Source organism: Nestor notabilis, unplaced genomic scaffold (genome assembly GCF_000696875.1).
Source record: "Nestor notabilis isolate BGI_N333 unplaced genomic scaffold, ASM69687v1 scaffold19412, whole genome shotgun sequence".
Classification (NCBI taxonomy): Eukaryota; Metazoa; Chordata; class Aves; order Psittaciformes; family Psittacidae; genus Nestor; species Nestor notabilis.
The window spans coordinates 1-22,524 of NW_009918104.1; the positions used below are offsets into that span (position 1 = coordinate 1).

The 22,524-nt window shown below is 42.8% G+C and overlaps 1 protein-coding gene across 1 annotated transcript in view; it reads left to right on the plus strand.

Moving 5' to 3' along the window:
* Positions 1-6,097: 6,097 nt before the first annotated feature.
* The window catches only part of FASN (fatty acid synthase), a 36,341-nt gene continuing 19,914 nt past the window's right edge, over positions 6,098-22,524 (plus strand). Inside the window, exons 1-18 of the mRNA XM_010009552.1 lie at positions 6,098-6,247; positions 7,075-7,227; positions 8,494-8,667; positions 9,531-9,731; positions 10,171-10,293; positions 10,986-11,101; positions 11,346-11,480; positions 14,221-14,680; positions 15,022-15,209; positions 16,001-16,190; positions 17,571-17,665; positions 18,082-18,216; positions 18,512-18,715; positions 20,434-20,549; positions 21,001-21,176; positions 21,521-21,712; positions 22,000-22,080; positions 22,176-22,361. Coding sequence (XP_010007854.1) covers positions 6,121-6,247; positions 7,075-7,227; positions 8,494-8,667; positions 9,531-9,731; positions 10,171-10,293; positions 10,986-11,101; positions 11,346-11,480; positions 14,221-14,680; positions 15,022-15,209; positions 16,001-16,190; positions 17,571-17,665; positions 18,082-18,216; positions 18,512-18,715; positions 20,434-20,549; positions 21,001-21,176; positions 21,521-21,712; positions 22,000-22,080; positions 22,176-22,361 — 3,052 coding nt within the window. The 5' untranslated portion in view covers positions 6,098-6,120. The remainder of the gene's footprint in view (positions 6,248-7,074; positions 7,228-8,493; positions 8,668-9,530; positions 9,732-10,170; positions 10,294-10,985; positions 11,102-11,345; positions 11,481-14,220; positions 14,681-15,021; positions 15,210-16,000; positions 16,191-17,570; positions 17,666-18,081; positions 18,217-18,511; positions 18,716-20,433; positions 20,550-21,000; positions 21,177-21,520; positions 21,713-21,999; positions 22,081-22,175; positions 22,362-22,524) is intronic.

The following is a 22,524-nucleotide window of genomic DNA, read 5'->3' on the forward strand; positions in this document are numbered from 1 at the left end:
CCGGTGCGCAGTGAGCGTGCGGCTGAATGGGCCTCTGTCCTGGCAGCTGGGCGACGGCGCTGCTCTCTCCCGCGGTCTCGGGTTAGAGTATAAAGCCCTGGCATGACAGGCTAAGGAAGCCTGCAAGGGAAGAGACTCGGCGCTCGCTACTGCGAAAGGCGGTTGGCCGGTAGGTGCTAGGAAACCATCTCTATAAAGGCGCCGCATGTACCGCTGAACTTCTGTTTTCCACTTTTATATAAATCAGCTGGCCACGTGAAATAACCCATTGATCGTACACGAGCCTGGATTTGATGATACGATGCTTTCAGGAACGAGATTATCATCTCTCTCCTGCTGTTTTTGCTCCTGTTTGGTTTTTATTCCACATTCCTTTCCTGGCATACGACCCTTTGAGATACTGGATGCATATTTTGGTAGCTAAAAGCTTTATTTGGATGCTTAGATAGAAACAGGCGGTGTTAAAGCTGTGTATGTTAGCTTGCGTGCGCCTTCAGAGAGCAGTGTTGGGCGCTTTGGAACGTGTCTTGCCTTAAAAAACAAAACGGAGGAAAAGCCTCGTGTCTCATGAGCAAAGGGTTTACCTTTTCCTGCAGCCTCTAAGCTTCTTGAAATAAACAGAAAATACTCATATAGTGTGAAAGGCTGCATTTAGTGGATGAATTCAGAGGGTGAGGGCCCTACACAGAGGGCAGTTATGAACAGATATTTTACAGATATGATACAGGGATACTGGAGACTTAAATTTTGTACAAATAAACTTGTGAATCAACAGAGCTGTGTTGATTCCATGGGCAAAATCTAACCTACTTTTCTCAAATACTAGCTTCTCCATCAGATTGTATTTCCTGCTAAGTAATGCATTTTCAATATGAAACTCACTACTGTTTTTCATTTGTCTTGTGGTCAATAGGACAAATCCAGCCTTGAAACAAAGACCTTTTAACTGTCTGTTTCAGTTAAATGGAAGCTATGGCACATGCATTGATGGTAGCCAAATGCTTTAAAAAAAAAAAAAAAAAACAAAAAACCAACAACAAGAAAAAAAGGCAGCTTGTGTTTGCCTTTATTTTGTAAAGGGTCTGGGTTTTTTTCTTCTGGAGGCAGGCATTCTAGCGCTTTACAAGTGAAGTTAGTATGTAATGACAGGTTTAATTACAAAATTTGGAAATGATAGTCGAGATTAGGAAACCTGGATTATGATGCAGTCATACGGAAAAACTAAGAAAGCAATCCATTTGTCAATACCTGTGCTGAAGGAAGCCGTGGAGGAGTCATGGATGGTTCATTTTACAATAATGGGAGCTCCAAAACAGATCAAGATTTGGGCTGCCTGGGAACAGTTGCTTTGTTTATTCTGTCCCACCTTGGCAGCAGCCATCAAAATAACAGTGAAATAAGCATCGTTCTCCTGTCTAGGAAAGAGAACTGTGCATCAGGCCAAACTAGATTTGGGTTTTATTCGTTGTTACTCTGCAGTTTCTTCTTCTCTCCCTCTTCTCCTTTCTTCACTGAACCTCAGGTGGACATTGGTACAACAGAATAGGAAAAGTATTTTCTTCAGCAATTGGCAAGTCAGGTATGAGTGGGAGAAGAAATCAAATTTTACCATGACTTTTGTATTTTTCTTCTCTTTTCCTTTCCCCCTCTGAACGCTTACAAGCTTAATGGACATAGAGATGTTTTTGTAGGGAAAAATTATTGTAAAAAGAAGAAAGTTGTGCAGCTGCCAGGGATGGTGGAAAATGATGGTTAATACTTTTCCTCTTAATGAATTTTTGGTGCTGGATTAGTGAGATACTGAAAAATGTTCTAAATGCAAGGGAGAACAGTATTTCAACTTAAGAGTAATGTTGGTAACAGGATTAAGCTAACCTGATACTAATAGGTATGGAATCCGTAGAAAGCAAGGTTAAGAAGGTGTAACATGATTGGAGAAAGGAATTGGCATCAATAAGCAAACCAGCCTTGTCAAATGGCTAATGTGGGAGGTAGAGCACAGGTATAAAGTGATGAAAGTTGTTACTAGTCAATAATAAAGGGATTGTTAGTTATTACTGGCCACCGACTGAATGAGTCAGCAACACAATTATCATTGCCAAAAAATATTGTGTAAATCCAGTGAGGTGGTAGTTTATGCTTAACTGAGATGTCTGTTGGACTGATATGTTGGGGTAGGTATTTGCTTCTCCCTGCTTTTCCCTCCATTAAAAATGCAAGCTATCTGGGAAGAATTCACAGAATCCCATTAAAGCAAAACTGGGGGGTAAATGGAGGAAAAAAGGTGTTAGGTGTCTGGTTGGATCCAGCAAAAGACAGCCTTAAGAAAACAGAGAATCCTGGTTTTTCCCTCTTTATCTTCATCTCCCTTTTTTGACCTGTTGCTTTCAATAGCATTGCTCATCAAATGCAGTAGGAACAGTCTCTTCTGTATATTTGCTGTAGTCCAATCTCCTTTAAAACAGATGTAGAAATAATTTTATTGATACTCTACTTCAAAATCTGCCAGTGTGACGTGCACAGTTGAAAAATGCACTACAGGAAAAGAGAGTCTCTAATACAGTAAAATAATACAATATAATACATCATTTGTGGGTAATGTCAATCAACTTTAAAATGGTTTTCCGGCTTATTATCTGTAAAGAAAGATCAAAAGCATTGTTGGTAGCCATAACATAGACTGGTTTGGGTTGGAAGGGACCTTAAAGCTCCTCCAGCTCCAACCGCTGCCACGGGCAGGGACACCTTCCACTAGAGCAGGTTGCTCCAAGCCCCTGTGTCCAACCTGGCCTTGAACACTGCCAGGGATGGGGCATCCACAGGTTCTCTGGACACCCTGTGCCAGCTCCTCAGCACCCTCACAGGGAAGAGCTTCTGCCTCAGAGCTCATCTCAATCTTCCCTCTTCTAGTTTAAAGCCATTCACCCTTGTCTCATCACTAGTTGCTTTTATAAATCTGCTTTATTCGCTGTTTAATCAGGGAGGACAATGATTTTTCCTTTTCGCGCTGTTGTTTTTCATAGCAAATTATCTTTACCTGCTGCCAAATCTGTCATTTGTACGTTATTTTAGATACAGGCATTTGGAACTCTGTCAAGCCTAAATCTCTCCAGTTCTTCTTGGCTCTTCTATACTTTGATTACTGCAGCATCTTTTTCTCCACCTTTGACACAGTCTTACTCAACTACATTCATAAGATGTTGGCAAAAATTGCTTTGCTGATAAATTCAGTCACTTCAGTGTCTCAGAAGAACATTTTGTCAAGATTTGCTGTACCTGGATGGAGTTTTTCTGATACTGATACTCCAGGGAAGGAGATGCGGGATGCGAAGGAACAATCCCAGAGGTAATGTTTCAGTCCCCTGAAATACAGATTATATTTCTCTCCCTAGAGATCATCACCCAAAGAGCAGAGGCATAAAACTGAATCATAATTGCATTATCATCTTGCATGTCTCTCTTCTCACACTTAAATTGTAAGTTTTGTGCCTGAGATCCGTTATTTCTCTGCCCTTAATGAAGAACTGCTGCAAGTATAGCAGAGTTGTGGCCCTTGATTGGGTTTTCCAGGCGCAATGGTGATGCCAATAATGAAACTGACTTACTAGACTTAGTAGAAAAGAAGAGAGGCTTCTCTTCAGAGCAGAGTGAACCAAGGCTATTACTACCAGCTTCAGTTTTGGGGATTAGTTTCTCAGCAAGGGCCTTGTGCATTTGGCTACTGTTTCTCTCTTTAAATGAACAACCAGAGTGGAAGGAACTTCTTTTGTCTGGATTTTTAGCATAAGACTGAGAAGTCAAGATGTCCTTTTGGGAGCACTTACCTTTCTGTTCCCAGAAGGGATGGACTGGATGAGGTAATCATCTCTTCTACTTCAGTGTTGCATGTTGCATAATTCAAGTTACTCCACAGATGTGAATCAAGATAACTGCTGAAGGAAAGAAGAAGGGTAAAAGAAATCAGGCAACAACCTCTGCGCTGTTGCGTCCTGGCTGGGCTACACCTTGGCTAACCAGAGGGCTTTACTTACCCTCTGCACACCCCAACCTCTTCCAGCTACAGGAAGGTTTTATGCCTGAGCAATGTGTGTGTGGAAGAGAGGTCTGTTTCTTGCTCGGAAGCATTGGGAACTCCTGAAAGAGGCTGCGAAACCATGCCTAAATGAAATGTCTTGGGTTGGAAAACCCACAATGCTCATCTTAAGTACACATTAGTGCTGTTTTGTGGAGATGATCAAGCACCAGCAGCACTTAAGCAGAGAGCCTGCATGGTACTATGGAGCGTAATATGTGATGGAAGGCAAGCTTTAGGTCTTCCATAGCAAAGTCTTTTCTTCAAAGTTGTTAAGGCAGACTTTTAGCTATTCGAATACCCAGTTTTCTTTGTGCGTTTTACTTGTTAAAATCACAGGCTGGTTTGTGCTGAATGGCCATTAAAGCTCTTCCAGTTCCAACCCCTGCCACAGGCAGGGACACATTCCACTAGAGCGGGTTGTCCCTGTGTCCAACCTGGCCTTGAACACTGCCAGGGATGGGGCATCCACAGGTTCTCTGGGCACCCTGTGCCAGCGCCTCAGCACCCTCACAGGGAAGAGCTTCTGCCTCAGAGTTCATCTCAGTCTCCCCTCTGGCAGGTTAAAGCCATTTCCCTTGTCCTGTCCACTTGTCCAAAGCCCCTCTCCAGGTTTCTTGTAGCCCCTTCAGGCACGGGAAGCTGCTCTAGCGTCTTCCTGGAGCCTTCTCTTCTCCTGGCTGAAAAAGTCCAGCTCTCAGCCTGTCTCCATAGGAGAGGTGTTCCAGCCCACACATAAGCTCTCAAGCATAATTTGCCTGTATTTACCAGAAGGATTATTTAAGGAAGTACTGTGAATGCTTACTACTGCTTTTGTTCATGCAACTGCACTTTTCTTTATATATATAGATATAATCTCAATAACCCATATATATATATAAAAATAAAAATCCTCATATATATGGTGCTTCCCCCCTCCCCTTAACTTTCCTACTTAGGATGTACCAACTATAATTTGAACTTAACTGAAACATCAGATAAACTTGCCTTCTCTCCGCTTAGTTGTTAATATATTTTAAGTATAATAGAAAATAAATGTGTTGACTGTAATACATGAGCTATCATTTGGTGTTGTGATCTGTGTAGATGGCCTGCTGTGCAGCGTTATGTGGCATGATGCTGTCTTGTGGTGTTTGACATTGGGGTTTTAGAATGCAGATTTCTTGGGACAACAGCTAAGGTATTTCATCCTATCTGGACTCCGTATCTGTTCTGGCAACTCTTATTTGTCCCAGTCCTCTAAATGTATGGCAGTGCAGGATGCAGTTGGGAAATTTTTCATATGTAAAACTTACTTCTTGCTTCAGGTATTTAAAATAATGCTAAGTTGTATTGCAATCTTTGTGGTTTTGTGGGGGCTTTCTGCTCTCTGTGTGTGGTAGGCTTTTTTGGGGTTGGTTGTTTGATTTTGGAGGTGGGGGGGCGTGTGTGTTTGGTTTTGTGTTTGTGGGGTTTTAGTGTCGTGTTGTTGCCTGTCCGTTCCCCCCCAACTTTCTGATTATTGATTCCTAAGTTTGCATTTAACTTTGTAATGATTGTAGAACTTGTTTTGCCACCTCTTAGCTTTGCCTTGTAATTATGTATTTTAGTATATGTATTTCATCATTTCTCCACCCACCTCTGCTCCAGCATGTTAATCTCTCTTCTCTGCTGACTTCACAGCGGCTCTGCACATAGTAGAGCCAGACCTGTTCGGTTTGTAGTTGTCGTGTAGAAACTGGTAGTTCTTGGAGCCCGACACTCCTTTCAGGATCAGTTTTCTCATCCTCATTGACCCTGCAGATGTTATGGTCTGTTTGACTGTTTGGGGTGGTTTGATTTTACTTTCTTGTTGGTTCTGGTTTGGTTTTTGGGGAGAGGGTTGTAGTGTGTTTTTTCGCTTTTTGGTAGAGACTCCATGGGCTGTTCCTGTGTGGGCGTTTCTCCTGCAAACGTGCTTGTTTGTCGCAGCATGTCGGGAAGGAGAGACACACATGCTCTCCCGCTTTGTGTGAAATCTTACTAGTCTTACTGCTTTGTGGATCTCAGCAACAGGGAGAAGTTAAGAGATGGAGGACGTGGTGATTGCAGGCATAGCAGGAAAGCTGCCAGAATCTGAGAACTTGCAAGAGTTTTGGGAGAACCTGCTTAATGGAGTTGATATGGTCACGGAGGACGATCGGAGGTGGAAACCAGGTGAATGCTTATTGTCTCTTCTTTTGGAGCTCTGAGTTCTGACCATTTTAGAGGAATTATCCTATGAAAGGATTTGTTGGATGCAAAACCTTCCCAGAGTTGAATTTAATTCTGATTTGTCAAGAGATTCAGGACCAGAACACTTCCATGAAGGTCTCATGCGGTCCGTTTTGTAATGTTACGTCCCATGCACTAGCAGCTTATGAATGATATGTAGCTTACTTCCAAAGAAAAGAACGCTCTTAACAGAGCAGCTATGTGACCTTAATCCTGTACCAGCTGTGACTGCTGTGGCAGCAAGAGAGCGCTGACATTTTTCTGGGTTCAGAAGTAGCACAGGCTACTTCCAGTCCTATCATTTGTAGCTTTTTACAATGTTCTGTCTTGATTGTCTTTCTGAAGTGTTTGGCACATGTCTATCCAGTTCAAGCTAGCAATTTGCAGAAGTAAAAGGTAGCTTTTGTTTTTCTTCTAACTGGTGACTGACTGGAACCACTGATTTGACTCTGTTTATGTGGTCAGTACAACTTTCCAAAGCAAAAACGCTTAAACCAGATAAATGTCTTTTGCTGCCGTATTCAGGAGAGTCTTAAAAATGACAATTGTTTTTGTTACCGCAGCATTCTCATTTTCAAATGAGATTGAGAGGTGGGTAGGTATACATTCACGCAGCACTCTGGGTACTGCAGCAGGGAAGCGAAGTTTCCTGTGTAGTCAAGAATCAGCTGCGGTTATTTTGTCATTTGTCTCAGCTGGTAGCTGCTTCAATACTGATGTATTTGCTTCAAAACTGATGTATTCTGTGACTGTTGAATTTTTCTTCTCAGGAATATATGGACTGCCCAAGAGAAATGGAAAGCTCAAGGACATAAGCAAGTTTGATGCGTCCTTTTTTGGGGTTCACCCCAAACAAGCTCATACAATGGATCCTCAACTTCGCTTGCTGTTGGAAGTTTCTTACGAAGCTATTTTGGATGGAGGTAAATAGGTGAATGATTGAAGTGGGAGAATTGTGCTGTATTGTCTCTGCTCAGCAGGTGCAGACGTGCACCTCTGTGATGGGATCTCTAACAAAAGAAAACTGTCACATTAGAGATGAGACCAAAGAACTGGTATGGGGGTTAGAACAAAGCTGTTTTCTCTGGAACTCTAGCTAGGAAGTCTATGCTGACTGCCAGCAAACTCTACCTGCATCATATGGTGCAACCAGTACAGCAGAAACACTTAAGCAGTCAACAGTGCTAGAGGTTTTATATGTTCTGGTCTACTCTAATATTCCTTAATAGATCCCTTTGTTAAAGACATACTTGTAGTGCAAAAGGAAGATGACTTGGTTAGAAATCTCATCCATGGCCTAAGGGAATGGCAGATGGCCTGGTGTATTCCTGTCTATTGGCCAGGTTCGTGGAAAATTTGTGGTATTTGATGCTCTTCTATAGAAGTTTTGTTGAGGAACGGTACCTTCAGAAATAAGAGCCTCTTAACCTCTGTCACTGCTAGTTTCTTGAGCTTCTGAATTACTTGCCCACAGAGCCAAAAAGATTATTCTTCATGTTAATCAGTTTCATGTCTGAACATAAGAAACACGTGAGGAAAAAGTTGGAACCACTTCACTAATACTGACATATTAAAATTAACATTTGCTCCTCTGCTGTCTGGAGGCTTGAATATTCTGCTTATCTCCAGGACTCCTGAAGTACAGAGAAGAAACAGCAGAGATTGCTGCTAGTTGAGTTTGCTATGCAGTTTATTAGAGCAGAGTTACTGCTTGTTCTGGTTGCTGGCTTTTGAGCTAAGAATTTTCCTTTCTGTTTTGCACTTCACATCTGGGCTTTATGTGTGGATAGAGATAGATACTCATGTGTTCACGTGACATTCCAAGCACTGTAATTTTCTCCCCTTCGATCTGCTCCTTTTCTCTGTACTGGAAGTCGGCTATTAGCTTACCTGATCAGCATTTGTGTCTCTCATACCCTCTACACTTTTTTTTATACAAGACTCTAGCAATGCCCAGCTAAGCTGAAAAGCTGCTTCTTGTGGCAAAAAGCCAACACCAAAGTTCTGGTGGACTCTGCAATGAGACTTGTAAGGTCTGCAGTTGAAACAGGTAAAGGGTAACTATAGGTAAGGGAACAAAGCTACAGGACTGTCAGAAAGGGACATTGAGAAGTAGGTCATGAACTGGTGGCAGCATACCTGATCTCTCCCCAGTTTGCCCCTCATAAGTTTGTCTACCATCCCTATAGGTATTAATCCGGCCACCCTACGTGGCACAGACACGGGTGTATGGATTGGTGCCAGTGGGTCAGAAGCTGCTGAAGCCCTTAGCCAAGATCCAGAAAAGCTTTTGGGATACAGCATGACTGGCTGCCAGCGTGCTATGTTAGCAAACAGGATTTCCTACTTTTATGACTTTACAGGTAAGTGCCTCAAGCCTTCAATACTGGTCAGCAATTCCAATTTAAGTGTGATTGTACCACAGTTTCTGTACAGGGGAGTGAATATCATGACGTAGATCCCTTTTGTGATGAGAAAGTAGCATGCCACTATTGTAAGGAGGCATATGAGAAGCAGAAAGCTTATTGTAACTGTAATAAGACTCATTGTAAGGTTTTTGTAGCTCGTTTGCTGCTGATGGGTATGGCTAGCATTCATCTGAAAGATGATGATGTCAGGAGGCCTTCATAAAAAGGCCTAGTTTCTTTCCAGCCTTCAGACTGCTGTTTGGTGTGAAGCTATGTACAGGTCAGCTGGACCAGAGACAAACTGAGTGGAAAAGTTGACTCTTCTTGAGTAAAGTGGGAGAGCTACCAAAATTAAGTGATTAAAGGCATAGACATGACTTGAATCATGTGTGGCATTGAAGAGCGGAGGGATTGGAATTGCTTTGAAGAGCAGCAGAGAACAGAGATAATGGCAAGGGTAGCACTGGGAAGGGGGAGAGATTTTTCTTGATGAGAATGGGGAAATGTGTAAGACTTGCCTGTGAACCTACAATATCTCTCTATGATGGAGACAGAAATGGAAGTTTAAAAAATGCCCTTAAAGCCAAATTGTTTACAGTTTTTTTCCACCTTTCTCATCCCTTGTTACCTGATAAACAGGCAGAGGTGGTGATTCTTGTCTCCCATTTTACCAGGATTACCTGTTGCATTCTGAAGCAGCTCCTTATTTAACATTTTTTGAATGTGTTTCTCTTGTGATCTCATCCTGTAGTGTTTGGAGAGCAACTCTGTGAAATGGAAAAACCCAGGTTTTTTCTTTTCCCTTTCTGTTCCCCAAGGACCAAGCATCGCTATTGACACGGCCTGCTCCTCTAGTCTCATTGCTCTGGAAAATGCATTTAAGGCAATTCGTCATGGACAGTGCAGTGCAGCCCTAGTAGGAGGGGTCAACCTTTTGCTGAAACCAAACACTTCTGTGCAGTTTATGAAGCTGGGTATGCTTAGTTCTGATGGTGCCTGCAAGGCTTTTGATGCTTCAGGTAAGGCATTAGAACAAAAGGTTGTCATGTTGTATGAAAGGAACTTACTGCGGAGTCTGTGACCAGATGCTCTCATAGTACAGTAGCGAGCTGGCCTTGTAGTTTTTCTTAGGTGCTCTGTTCAGGACATACCCTGGACCTGATCTGGTTGTGTGTTCTTTGAACCTGGAAAACTAACTGTGAGGAAGAAACCGTATGGCTCATTCCTAGGCATTGGGGAGAGCAAATAGCTGTCTCTTGATGGAAGCTTCCTGTCGTCGTTTGTGATGAGCAGTGAGCCTTTCTAGGGCTTTTTTTTTTTTTTAAAGACATGGATGTCATGCTCTCGAAGTGGTCTGTTGTAAGCAGTAGCTCAGGAATGAGATAACCTTACTGCATTGTGCTTTGTAATGTTTTTCAAAGCAGAGCAAAATTAGTGACTTCTTTCCTGTGCTCTCAGGAAGTGGATATTGTCGGTCTGAAGCAGTTGTTGTCGTTCTCTTGACCAAGAGATCTATGGCTAAACGGATCTATGCCACAATAGTCAATGCTGGAAGCAACACTGATGGCTTTAAGGAGCAAGGTAGGCCCTGAGCCTCTGGAAAGTGAGATACCTATGCAACTGTTCAGGCTAGAGTCTTTGTTATGAAAAATGGGCTCTTGTGGGGTTTGTTGTCTTTAGATGTTGGAAGGGTTTTTGTGTTTTGTTTTGGGGGTATGTTTTGTTGGTTGGGGTTTGGTTGGGGTTTGGGTTTTTTTTTTTTGGGCATGCAAAGTTCAGGACCCTGTTTTGTAAAGAAGGTGAAGGAGACAAGTGGCGGTTTCTATGGCACAAAATAACAGGAGTGTCCTGTTGCTAGTTTAGCCTTCCCCAGGACACATCTGCAGTAACCTCTGCACTGACAGAAGTGTAGGCAGTGGTATGACTATAAGGCTTTTTCCCTACTGCTGTCCCGCTTCTCCCACTCTCCACTTATGGAGACACCAAATTTCACATGTTCTGCTTGATCTAGGCATCTCCTAGTGTTCTGTTAAGCAGTATCTTTCCACACTAGTCTTAATTCATTGGTTTAGGTCCATTTCTGGTTCCTCTGGTCTTCTTCCAAAGAGCCTGAGAGCCTTACTGTGTTTGGTACTAAGGACATTGGTGTAAATCCTGAAAAAGTTTCTCTGGGTTTTTTGGACCTGGTAGCACCTGATAGCAGTTGAAAGGGTGCTAAAATCAGAGCAGGAAGCATCTGATACTAGAAGAATTGGTGGCAATTTTGGTCCTAGGTGTGACATTCCCATCTGGAGAGATGCAGCAGCGGTTGGTCAGCTCTTTGTACAGAGAATGCGGTATCAAACTCGAAGAAGTGGAGTATGTTGAAGCTCATGGGACAGGCACCAAGGTCAGCATGGCCCCTTTGGGTTTGGGGTGCTTTCTTCTCCTTTGTTTTCTTCCCTTGCATCACTTGCCACACTTTTCCATCAAATTATTACTTGTTTTTCCCAAATGACCTATATGTCTCCCTTCTAGCAGTTATGAGAATATGTACTGCCTCACCACTTCTGGATCTTAATCTTCCAGATTTCTCTTTTGTGGTGCGTCTTGGATGTGCTAGCTAATAGTTGTCCTGGTTCTCTTTGTACTAGGTTGGAGATCCGCAAGAAATAAATGGCATTGTGAAAATGTTCCACCAATGTGAGAGAGCGCCACTGTTGATTGGATCAACCAAGTCAAACATGGGTCATCCAGAGCCTGCCTCTGGGCTTGCTGCATTAGCCAAGGTAATGGGAGGCTTGAGAAGAAGAATTGAGGGAGGGAGGGAACACAACAGTAAGTGGGGGTTTTAATGTTTGTTTGTTTTAAGGCAAATTTGCACTGATCAAGGATAGGATGTTCAGTTCAGTGGTAATGAGAGGAACTCAGGTGATACTCCTTAATGATCTGCTTGCTTCACCTACAGATACTTTTAAAAGCTTAGGTTTCTGTTCTGCAAGCTCAACATGAACGTGTGGCTCTCTGCTGTGCATCCGCCCCCTTCCCCACTTCAGTTCCCCCTTCCTACTGAATTCTACAGGAGCATAATTATACTCAGAATAAAGGCTTTGGTGTCACTTTATTGATTATCCTTATACTGGACCTTCCAACAGGACTCTGGTGTAAGTTGTTTGGGTTTGAGGGGTGTACAAGTAGAGGGATTTAGATATTTGGAGTAGTTGGCAATGACTGAAGATGACAGGCAGTGTGGACTTTCGGTGCCAAAAGAATAGCTGATCCTTCTGGCTGTTTGTCAGGCATGTATCATCTCTTCCTCTTCTCTCTTACATTGGAAAGAAGTCAGGTGAGTTCTTTGGAATGTGGCTACCAGCCTACTAACTACCGCTGTAGGCAGACAATAACCTATTTACTCTGGCTGTTAAAACTGCTTAGCAGAGAGCTAGCTAATGTTCACACTTGGTTGTAAGCCTATTACTGACAGCCTTAGAACCACACAGATTGAAGTCACGTACATGGTCATTGCTAGAATTTTAGTCTCTTTAAAGTGGTTATTGTGATGTGAATACATAAAACTTGCTGCGAATAGCCTCTTAAGCAAATCACGGAGACAGCAGTGTCTGTGTCTCTGTAGAGGAAAGTTTACTTTAACATCTCTCAGACTGACAACTTCATAGTAGAAATAACTGAGTTGTGAAATAAACCTCTCCATCCATACTGTGTTGCATATCATAAGCAGTTTGTTTAGTGCAGTTCTGCTGTGATCTTTCAGGACAGGATCATAACTCTGAGGTACTGTTTCCCCATCTTAGGGGGATGCGTTTCTTAGGGGATGCAGAAGTGCAAAGGCGAGGCCCACAATTTCCTTTGGAAGACTTCTCTGACACCACGTTTCCTCGCTCTTTTTTCATCAGTTTTCTCACTTAACTTTGTATCAGAACTTGTGGTTACAGGCGAGAGCCCATGTGGCACCACTCATGCCTGCTATAATACCTTTCAGCTATGCTTTCATGATGTGATGTTAGGTCTTGTTGCCAGATGTGGGATCTTGAAAGCACCTGAAGCTTTGGAGGGATATTGAAAACTCTGTCTCTCTCCTTAATTGTTTAAAAGTTGGACAACACTTCCTATTTTAAAGTTTGAAAGTTAATCAGAATGGCAGATCAGGCATCCATGGGACCAAGCAAGAAACTACACCAAGCCTAATGTCTCTGAGACAGTAACCATCTCTCAAAGTCTGCAGTTTCTGTAGATGTGTTCTTTTGCAATTCCATAAAACACTGTTGTATGTGAGAGGTCAGTTAGGAAAATTGGTCTTTAAAGTATCTGATGGCAGACTTGAAGAGAATCCATTAATTATGTGGATAGGTAGGAAAGAGACTAGAGTTTGCCAAGGCCACTTTACTTAAAATTCTGGTGAGGGAGGGAAAACTCACCTGCACCTTTGAACTACTCAATCTGTTTAATTACTTGCTCTAGAGTAAAGACAAAGCCTCTTGGTGGCTCTGGTCTATGCTCCCTGTACTGTACTCTCAAATTTGTATAGAAACCATGGCAGACTTAAAACTACAAATATGTATGCTGTGTAAAGCAACAGCAAGTTGGCAGTACTGTAGGTATGGGGACAGCGTGTGTGAATATGACTGCAACTTTAAGTTTACTGACCGGAGTTGAAGTCATGCATTTATTATGCTGGTTGTTCTCCCAGGTAGGCTGCCATGTCCAATAGTAAACTTCGAAGAACAGTTCCCAAACCGCTGTCTGTTTCTCTGACCATTTTGGGCTGATGAAGCAGCTGCCAAACATACAGAGCAGTGAATGTTTACTACTGACCTTAGAGACAGTGATTTGCTGGACTTGTGCCACAGATGAGCAGGGACTTGGTGTCATGGGCTGTCTGTAGGGGTGCTGCTGAGAGACAGGAACTCTTGCTTTTTTTCAGCACAGCTATTCTAACTCTCCTGCTGTTTCTGTACTTCCCTTTGGCTCTGCCAGTTCTGACCAGTCTGCTGTTCCTGCTTTTCTGAACCAAGAAGACGAAAATGGGTGCAAAGCAGCAAACAGTCTTCCTTTACCTGTGCTTTAGCTTGGCTCTTGCAGCAAAGGCAGATATGGAAGCATTTGTTGTGATAAGAATATGTGTGGCAGGCTATGACTGGGGAGAGATGAAGCAGAGTGTGATGAAGGGACAGGATGGACCTGAAAGAGGAGACAGATGATGTTTTAGTAGTCAGGCTGCTTTTCTAGCAAGACGGCATGACTTTCCAGTTGGAAACAGTCTGGAAGATAAACTTGAAGCTACCACCCTCACCTTCACTGCTGACTTCCTGCATGGACTTAAAATTTGCTTGGGTGTAGTAGGTACTACCGTAGTAACATCAATGATGCTGTTCTCTGACGCGTCCCCTTATCCAAACACAGAGAGCTGCTTTAGTGTATGCTACATGGTCATTTGTACTAAGACAGTAACAACAAAAGAATGTTTGTTATAAGGAAATGTGGAGCACAGAACACTCTTTTTTCTTGCAGGTCGTTCTTTCTCTGGAACATGGGCTGTGGGCTCCAAATCTTCATTTCAATACCCCAAACCCAGATATTCCTGCCTTACAAGATGGCACTTTGGAGGTTGTTTGTAAACCAACGCCAGTGAAAGGTGGCCTTGTCGGTATCAACTCTTTTGGGTTTGGAGGTGCTAATGCTCATGTCATTCTGAGGCCACATAAGAACAAATGCCAGCCTCTGGAGACTTGCAACACGCCAAGACTGGTTCAAATTTGTGGCAGAACCCAGGAAGCTGTGGAAACATTAATTCAGGAAAGCAGGGAACATGGAGGATGCAGCCCATTTTTAAGCCTGCTCACTGATATCTCTGCAGTTCCTGTATCCTCCATGCCCTACAGGGGCTACACGCTAGTTGGCACTGAGAGTGACATCAAAGAGGTTCAGCACGTTCAGGCATCCGGTAGACCGCTCTGGTACATCTGCTCAGGTAGGTGTGCTCACTGGTGTGCTGCCATCCCTCTGTAGATCTGTGGTCTGAGCAGTTTGATTCTGTGCTCTAATGTTGGTTTTGACTCTAGCATGAGGAAGTATCTTGCAGCCCTGCAATATGTCTAGGAAACTCACATTTCCTGTATTTTATCTAATCCTTCCAACTTTCCTATCTTCTGATGATAGCAAAGTCCAGGAAAATGAAAAACAGTGCCTAATTTAGAGGATGTACAATGTTTTGCTCTTAGAATTCTTTCGCTGCCAAAGCAAGTGTGTGATGTCTACTCCTCCTTTTTTGGAGCATTACTACAGCTCACTTTCTCCTTGCCTATCCTGCAGGCATGGGATCACAGTGGAAAGGTATGGGCCTGAGCCTTATGAAGTTGGACATGTTTCGCCAGTCTATATTGCGTTCAGATGAGGCTTTGAAGAACACAGGCCTAAAGGTCTCAGACCTGCTTCTGCGAGCAGATGAAAACACTTTTGATGAGACCATCAATGCATTTGTTGGACTAGCTGCTATTCAGGTAAGACTCAAATGACTGGTGGAGGGGCTTGTGGTCTCAAGCCACTTAAGCAAGCTCTTGGTAGTGTGTCTGTTTGGCCAGTAACACCTTGTAATAGTTAATGGAAGCTTGTTTTGTGCTATCAGTAAATGGCAGCTGTTTGAAATCCCTCTGATAGGAGGGAGTGTCTTGCACCCTTGATAGTTTTAGGCTCTGTCACTTGCAAGATGCTTGGCCTAGTACTGATCTGAACTGATTTGCATGTGTATCTGTGCATGTATGTGGAGCAGTTTCTCCTTTTAAAAGACTATGGAATGTCTGAGCTTTATGTGAATTTTTATGCCTAGGAACAGGCTTCCATTGAATGCCTTCTGAAGTTTGTTCTGCTGATGAGCTAAATGATACTACATGAAAGCTGGTTTAATTCTGAATGTCAGTGTGGGATTAATTGTTTTTCAAAATCTAGAGGCAGAGCTTCTGAACTGAACTGATCTGGAAAGCTCGTCTTGCCTTTTTGTATAGATAGGCTTTTGGCAACCTCCCGTTGTTGGAAATAGCTTCTTAGTGGAGAGCTGCATAGTGGAGACACCCAAACAGTACTGGAGTCACACAGTGATTCTTGGGATTCATTTGAAATGAGGCTGGAGCTGCAGTTATGGAAAATAAATAATTAAAAAAAGAATGTAGCAAGACCAAGAAGAGTATCTGTACCAAAAAGCCATTTTGTAATGCACTCACTACCTCTGTGTGCCTTTGAGCCCTGGCACCAGCTTACTCTGCCATGGAATCACTAATCCTACTGTTTTCTGCAGATTGCCCAGATTGATTTGCTGAAGGCTGCAGGTCTGCAACCTGATGGGATTTTGGGCCACTCAGTGGGAGAACTAGCTTGTGGCTATGCAGATAACTGCTTAAGTCAGGAAGAAGCCATTCTTGGCGCATATTGGCGGGGACGATGTGTTAAAGAGGCCAAATTGCCCCCAGGAGCAATGGCTGCTGTTGGTAGGTATACTCTTACCGAAAGAGTGATACAGGAAAGTACGTCTGGTCTCTGTTGTATGACATTGGGATAAAATAGGGCTTTGAAATGTGTTGGTGGAGACAGTCATGTGCGTAAAAGTTTGGCTGCTGTTGCGTCCTCTTTTTCTTCTGATGTAGAACAGGTTATTAAATATTTAAGTTGATGTAATGGTAGTAATCTCTGACCTGGAATACAGCAGAATTTTGGTATTTCATCCAAAACATAAGTGGAAATGGAGAGATTTATTGATAGGTGACCAATGACAGAAGCCTGATTAATAATCTTGTAAAGAGAGGTGAAAATCTAAGGCACTGGGGGTTTTGGCGTTTATATGTGTGTGTCTGTATATACACATACATTTAAATTTTTTAAAAAAAAGAAAGATAGCTGCTGTCTGCAAGAGTAATGAGACATGAAACCAGTAAGCCACTATTATGTCATGGGCAACTGGCTCGTGGAACTTAATGCTGTTAGAATTTACTTGGGCCTACTAGCACTTGGGAAGAAGCTGTCTCCTAAAAAAGCTTTGCTCAGTGTTTCTGTAAGTCATGTAGTTTTGCCCCACTATTGGGTGAAATTATGAGCTTTGGACCCAGCAGTTTTATTTTGTGGCATGGCTTCACGGTGACTTAATGTTCAAAACCCAAATTTTCATTGGTAGCGTGTTGTTCTGTTTCTTATTATTGGACACAGTGGTAAATAAAAAACCAAAACGCTTAAGAGAAAAGCTGTTGGAGGTCTAATGCAGTATGTTTGACTAGATCACTTGTTATAATCCTAGACTTCTTACTTTAATTAATGTTACAAAGGACTGCCTACCTAATTTAGCTTTTTTTCCCTTGATAGCAAATACATGACACTCTTATCGCAGAACTTATCTTGGAGTGCTGCATCTAATGTATTTTTAATAATATATTGTTGAGTTCAAGTTGTTCTTCCTGTGACTTTTACCAGTGTACTATAGGACCAGATGCTGCACATGTTACGCTAGTTTAAGCCACTAGAGTTACCAATTTCTATGGGTATTTTGTGTCTGTTTCTATGAGTCCAACTTACATATTCCCTCTCCTGTTATAGCTCAGATTGCTAAGGGCAAGATAAAACAACTAATTCTGTAGCTTCTTCAAAAGTGTGTGGGTTCCCACCCCACCCCTTAATGATGGTACAAAGATACAGTCCTCTATTCTTGTGCTCAATATCACAGTGATAAATGTCATATTAAAGTGATGTCCATCTGAAGAATCCTTCCCAGTTTTGCAAAATGCTGAGTTAAGTGCAGTGACTGTGCAGTTAAGATTGCCTCCCCTTATGAGGCTCAGTGCTAGAAGCCCTTGCGTTGTCCTGAGGTCTTCTTTCTGCAGGTCTGACATGGGAGGAATGTAAGCAGCGCTGTCCTCCAAATGTGGTACCAGCCTGTCACAACTCAGAAGATACTGTTACTGTTTCGGGGCCTCTGGTGAGCAAGGAACTGATAAGATGCATACTGGAGTTGTGGTTGGGACTCGTGAAGTACTGGTTTGAAGAAAGATTGAAGCTGAGTTAAAGCTCAGCTGCTTGCAAAGGGGAGCTGGATTAATGCGGTGGGAGGGGACATGGTGCTTCATACAAACTTAAACATGCAAATGTTCTGTGAGAGGAAGTAATGATAGTCCCTCAGTAAGCCAGTGGTAGAAGATCTCTTTATACTGAATAGTCTTACAGCCATGGGCATGGTGACATTATTGTAAGACCGAGAAGGGCAATAATCTCATCCCAGACATGGCTTCCCTTAAGTGGCAAGTGATGAAGGCCATGAAGGGAGTACCATGACTCATACAGATCCCAAATACACTGTGAGCTTTTATTTTACTTCACTTACGTTCTTCTTCTTAGGAGTCTGTGACTGAGTTTGTAGCTAAACTGAAAAAGGACGGTGTGTTTGCCAAGGAGGTGCGCAGTGCTGGAGTCGCGTATCATTCCCATTACATGGCATCTATTGCACCAGTGCTACTCAATGCCCTGAAAAAGGTAATGTTGCCAAACTATGGCTCACTTGGCTTGTGCTCACGCATTCAGGTCTGGGTATGTGTGATGCTGAGCTCAAGGGGCTCCTTTCTTTAGGGGGAGAACAAAGCCTCTTGAAAAGCTTGCAGACCTCAGTGAGACCTGAGGTTTCAAGTCCTGTGGCCTAAAGCAGAAGGATATCCTGAACCATCAAGCTGAGAAAAATGGCCTGCAAAAAGAAGGGGCTGCTTGATTTTTGCCTTATTGTTACCTATGACATGTAAGTGTTCCTCCTGTCCCCTTGCTTGTCTGTCTGTAGGTCATTCCACACCCTAAACCTCGTTCAGCACGATGGATCAGTACATCTATCCCTGAATCTCAGTGGCAGAGTGATCTGGCTAGGAGTTGCTCTGCAGAGTATCTTGTGAACAACCTAGTGAATCCAGTGCTGTTCCACGATGGTCTGAAACATGTTCCAGAGAACGCTGTTGTAGTGGAGATTGCTCCACATGCTCTTCTACAGGTATTGGTTTTGACTGTGTTGGTATGACGTTATATTGATACGCTGCTGCAGGAAGGAGATTGAGGGTCTGAGGACTAGGGAATACAGCTACTCTCCTCTTCCCTCCCCGCTACCCGGTTCTGGGAGCATGTCCTGGGTTCAGCTACAGCAGTCATTTTTTCTCCTTCTTAGTAGCTGGTGCAGTGCTGTGGTTTTGACTTTCAGCCTGGGAACAACGCTGGTAACACCGATGTTTTAGTTGTTGCTCAGTAATGTTTACTCTGACCAAAGACTTTCTCAGTCTCATGCTCTGTCAGGGAGGAGGGGAAGCCGGGAGGAAGCAGAGAGCTTGAACCACGACAGAACACCTCTTCCGTCTAGTACTTCTGAGTCTCTCCCAGTTCTAACATTTTCTTGATGGGTGTGGGAGGGTGGTTTATGTTACTATTAACAAAAAAAAATAGTCCTAACACACTGTCACTTCCCCATCCCGTCATTCACATTGTTGCTTTATTCATTGTCATGCATTTCAGATAGTTGATAATCAGTTCTCTGAAACGTACAGTAAGAAAAGCACTTCCTTGTTTAGATCTAATGGAGAATGTGTGCAAAAATTGGGGTGGGGGAGAGATTAAAGACTAACAGGCCACCTCTATGCAAAATATGTAATTGCCATCTGTACACAGAATTGGTTTGAGGTTCTTGTCTTAGAAGATATGGGTGGCAGTGGTGTTTTCTCCTGTTCTCCAGACCAAGTAGCCTGAGATTACAGGAGCTTGCTTTCTTCATAAAATCCTTTGCCTGAAGATTAGATCATTATTCCTTTCTCCTCACCCTGTAAGAACTGATCTTTGTGGAATTAGCTTCATAGTAAAGGACGCAGAACACAAGGTGCATTAGGATGCACTTGCTCTACAAGATCAGTGTTGTGGTCTTGTGCCTATCACTTAAGACTTTGGTCTTTTTTATTTGATATGTGGCACACAGGAGGATAAAAGTCTTAGGAAGAATCATAGTTAATTGTGAATCAAGTTTGATAGTTATGCAGTGCTTCTGAGTTCCAGTCAGGGTATATTTATTATGTTATGTTAGTCTTACTTATGCTTGGAAAGTGACTTGAAGGGAGATTCAGAGCAGAACTTTTAAATTAGGCAGATCTTTTTCTCAATAAAAAGATTATACACTTCATGTTAAAATCATTATACAATTCTGCACTGTAATGGAAGCGACTAAAGGCTGGGTTTGAGAGTGTTCTGGTTTTCTCTTCCCTCCCTTCCTTCTCTCATTTAAAGACCATGGTATCAAACTGAAGAGAAGTTACAGGTTGGGTCAGATGTTCAAACTAGAATGCTCCAGACTGCAAGGGGCTCCTGGGAGTAAGGGCTTAAGTTGGGGAGGGGGCGAGGGGGGTGAGTGGGAGGCTTGAGAGAGTGATCTTGCCGTTCTCAAAGTGCAGCTTTTGATTCCACTTGACAATCTGGTTGGGAAAGGGAGATTTGTGTTTTGGCAGAGTTTCACTAATGTTACATAGGTTCTGCTTTACCAGATGCTCTACTTCTTGGGGTGCTGGAAGGGTGTTGTGCTGCCTTCCTTTCCCTATTAAAATGATGCACCTTCCAGCACCTAGCGCACAACTCTTGGCATAGGAACAGAAGTGGTTTGAGATTTATAGAGCAAAATTCAGAGACAAAATAGTAGTGATGCCTTCCACCAGTGATTATGGACTCTTACTTGACCAGGCTATCTTGAGGAGAACTTTGAAACCAACTTGCACCATTTTGCCTTTGATGAAGAAAGATCAGAAAAATAATTTGGAGTTCTTCCTAACACAGACTGGAAAGATTCATTTAACCGGGTAAGGAGATTAAGGGAGGAGGGTGAGAGGGGTATCAGTTAGAGAAGAAACTTAAATTCTTTCCTAGCATGCATGTTTTCACAAGGATTGAAATACTCCTTCCACAAACCTGGAAAAATGGAGTTTACATCTGTGCTTTACATATTGAACGTTCTCACTTACGAAGTATTGCCTTGGGTTAGAGACTGCTTTGGATGGGAAGATGCCTTTTAAAGAGGAATCCCATCTTAGGGACCTAGAAACCTGAAACTAACTCTTGGAAATAAGCTTGGCATCTTGTAGACTGTTAGAATTACAAATTTGGCTGCAGCAAGTGCTCATGGTGCTCCTGGCAAAATCTCAGATGTGGAGCCCAAGACCAATTACTGTCTGACTTCTAAAGTATTATGGTCAGTTTCCACACACCCCCATCCCCCCGGACACATTGTCTTGATCCGTTTTGTCTTCCTAGGATAAATGTTCTTGGAAATAACTTGTTCCCACTTGTGGAATACCCTGTCCCAGTGGGGACACCCCTTATTTCTCCATACATCAAATGGGACCACAGCCAGGACTGGGATGTTCCAAAAGCTGAAGACTTTCCAGCAGGTTCCAAAGGCTCTGCATCTGCTTCAGTCTACAGTATTGGTGTGTTTGCCTGTCTGTTCTGTTGGTTTTTCTCTTTCCCGCTTTCCATCTGCATTTCTCCTGTAAAACTAGGAAAAAGGATACTCAAAGCAGCATTTTTGAAGCCATCTTCGTAATATTTGGTTTGGATTGAAAAAGACTGGATTTGCTTCTGAAATGGGATGAAAGAATATGAATAGAGCAGGAAATGGTCGTGATTCAGACTCTCAGTAGTTTTAAGAGCTGCATGTTGCCAGGCAGGATAGTTGGGGGAGCAATTAGAACCTCTTACAGACATTGAGGGGAAGATACCTCTTTATTAGGGCGTCTTTATTATTTTCATTCTGCTCATTATTCTTTGACAGACCTGAGTCCTGACTCACCCGACCACTACCTGGTCGGTCACTGCATTGATGGCAGAGTCCTGTACCCAGCAACCGGATACCTAGTACTGGCTTGGCGAACTCTGGCACGGTCTCTTGGCATGGCTATGGAGCAAATGGCTGTTACGTTTGAAGAAGTCACAATTCACCAGGCAACTATCCTTCCCAAAAACGGTGAGTGAGGAGTGCTGGTACAACTGCCAATCTGCGTAATGAAGGTGAAGGCAGGGGGAGAAAAGAAAGGCAAGGGGAAAGTGAAGAGGAACACAGGAAGAAGACTATAGAGAATGCAACATAACTGACTGAACGAATTCACTTTTTTATTCAAGTAGCACATGTTAGGGCCATCTTTATTACATGTTGTGTGTATTGAGTCTGGGAATGGTGAAAGAGAAGGCTCTGCTTGAGGATGGTGGCAATGAATGATCTCATAATCCTCTTTTTTTCCGTATTTCTTACAGGATCAGTACAGCTGGAAGTAAGACTCATGCCTGCTTCCCACTATTTTGAGGTGTCAGGGAATGGGAATTTGACTGTGAGTGGTAAGTCAAAGAAGTATAAGTGTATGCTCTATCCTACTAAAATCCATTACGTATGAACATTTGGCGATTCTTACTCTTGCCATTGTACCCATCAGGGAAGATTTTCCTCCTTGAAAACACTGCTCTGAAGAACTTCCATAACCAGCTAGTAGACTTTCAGACTCAAGCAGACACGAGCTCAAAGTCTGGCCTCTTGAAAGAAGACATTTACCAAGAGCTGCATCTGCGTGGATATAATTATGGACCAACTTTCCAGGGTGTTCTGGAATGCAATAGTGAAGGTGAATTTACTTTCTGTAGAAGAATGATGAGCATGTAATGATGAATATTTGATCTTTTAATTCTATCAACAGTCCACCTGAATGTGCTTTCTGTGGTAGTTACACTTAGTGTGATAATGGAGAACAACCAAGAGTTTTGGCAGAGCACTGGGAAAGCTGTTAT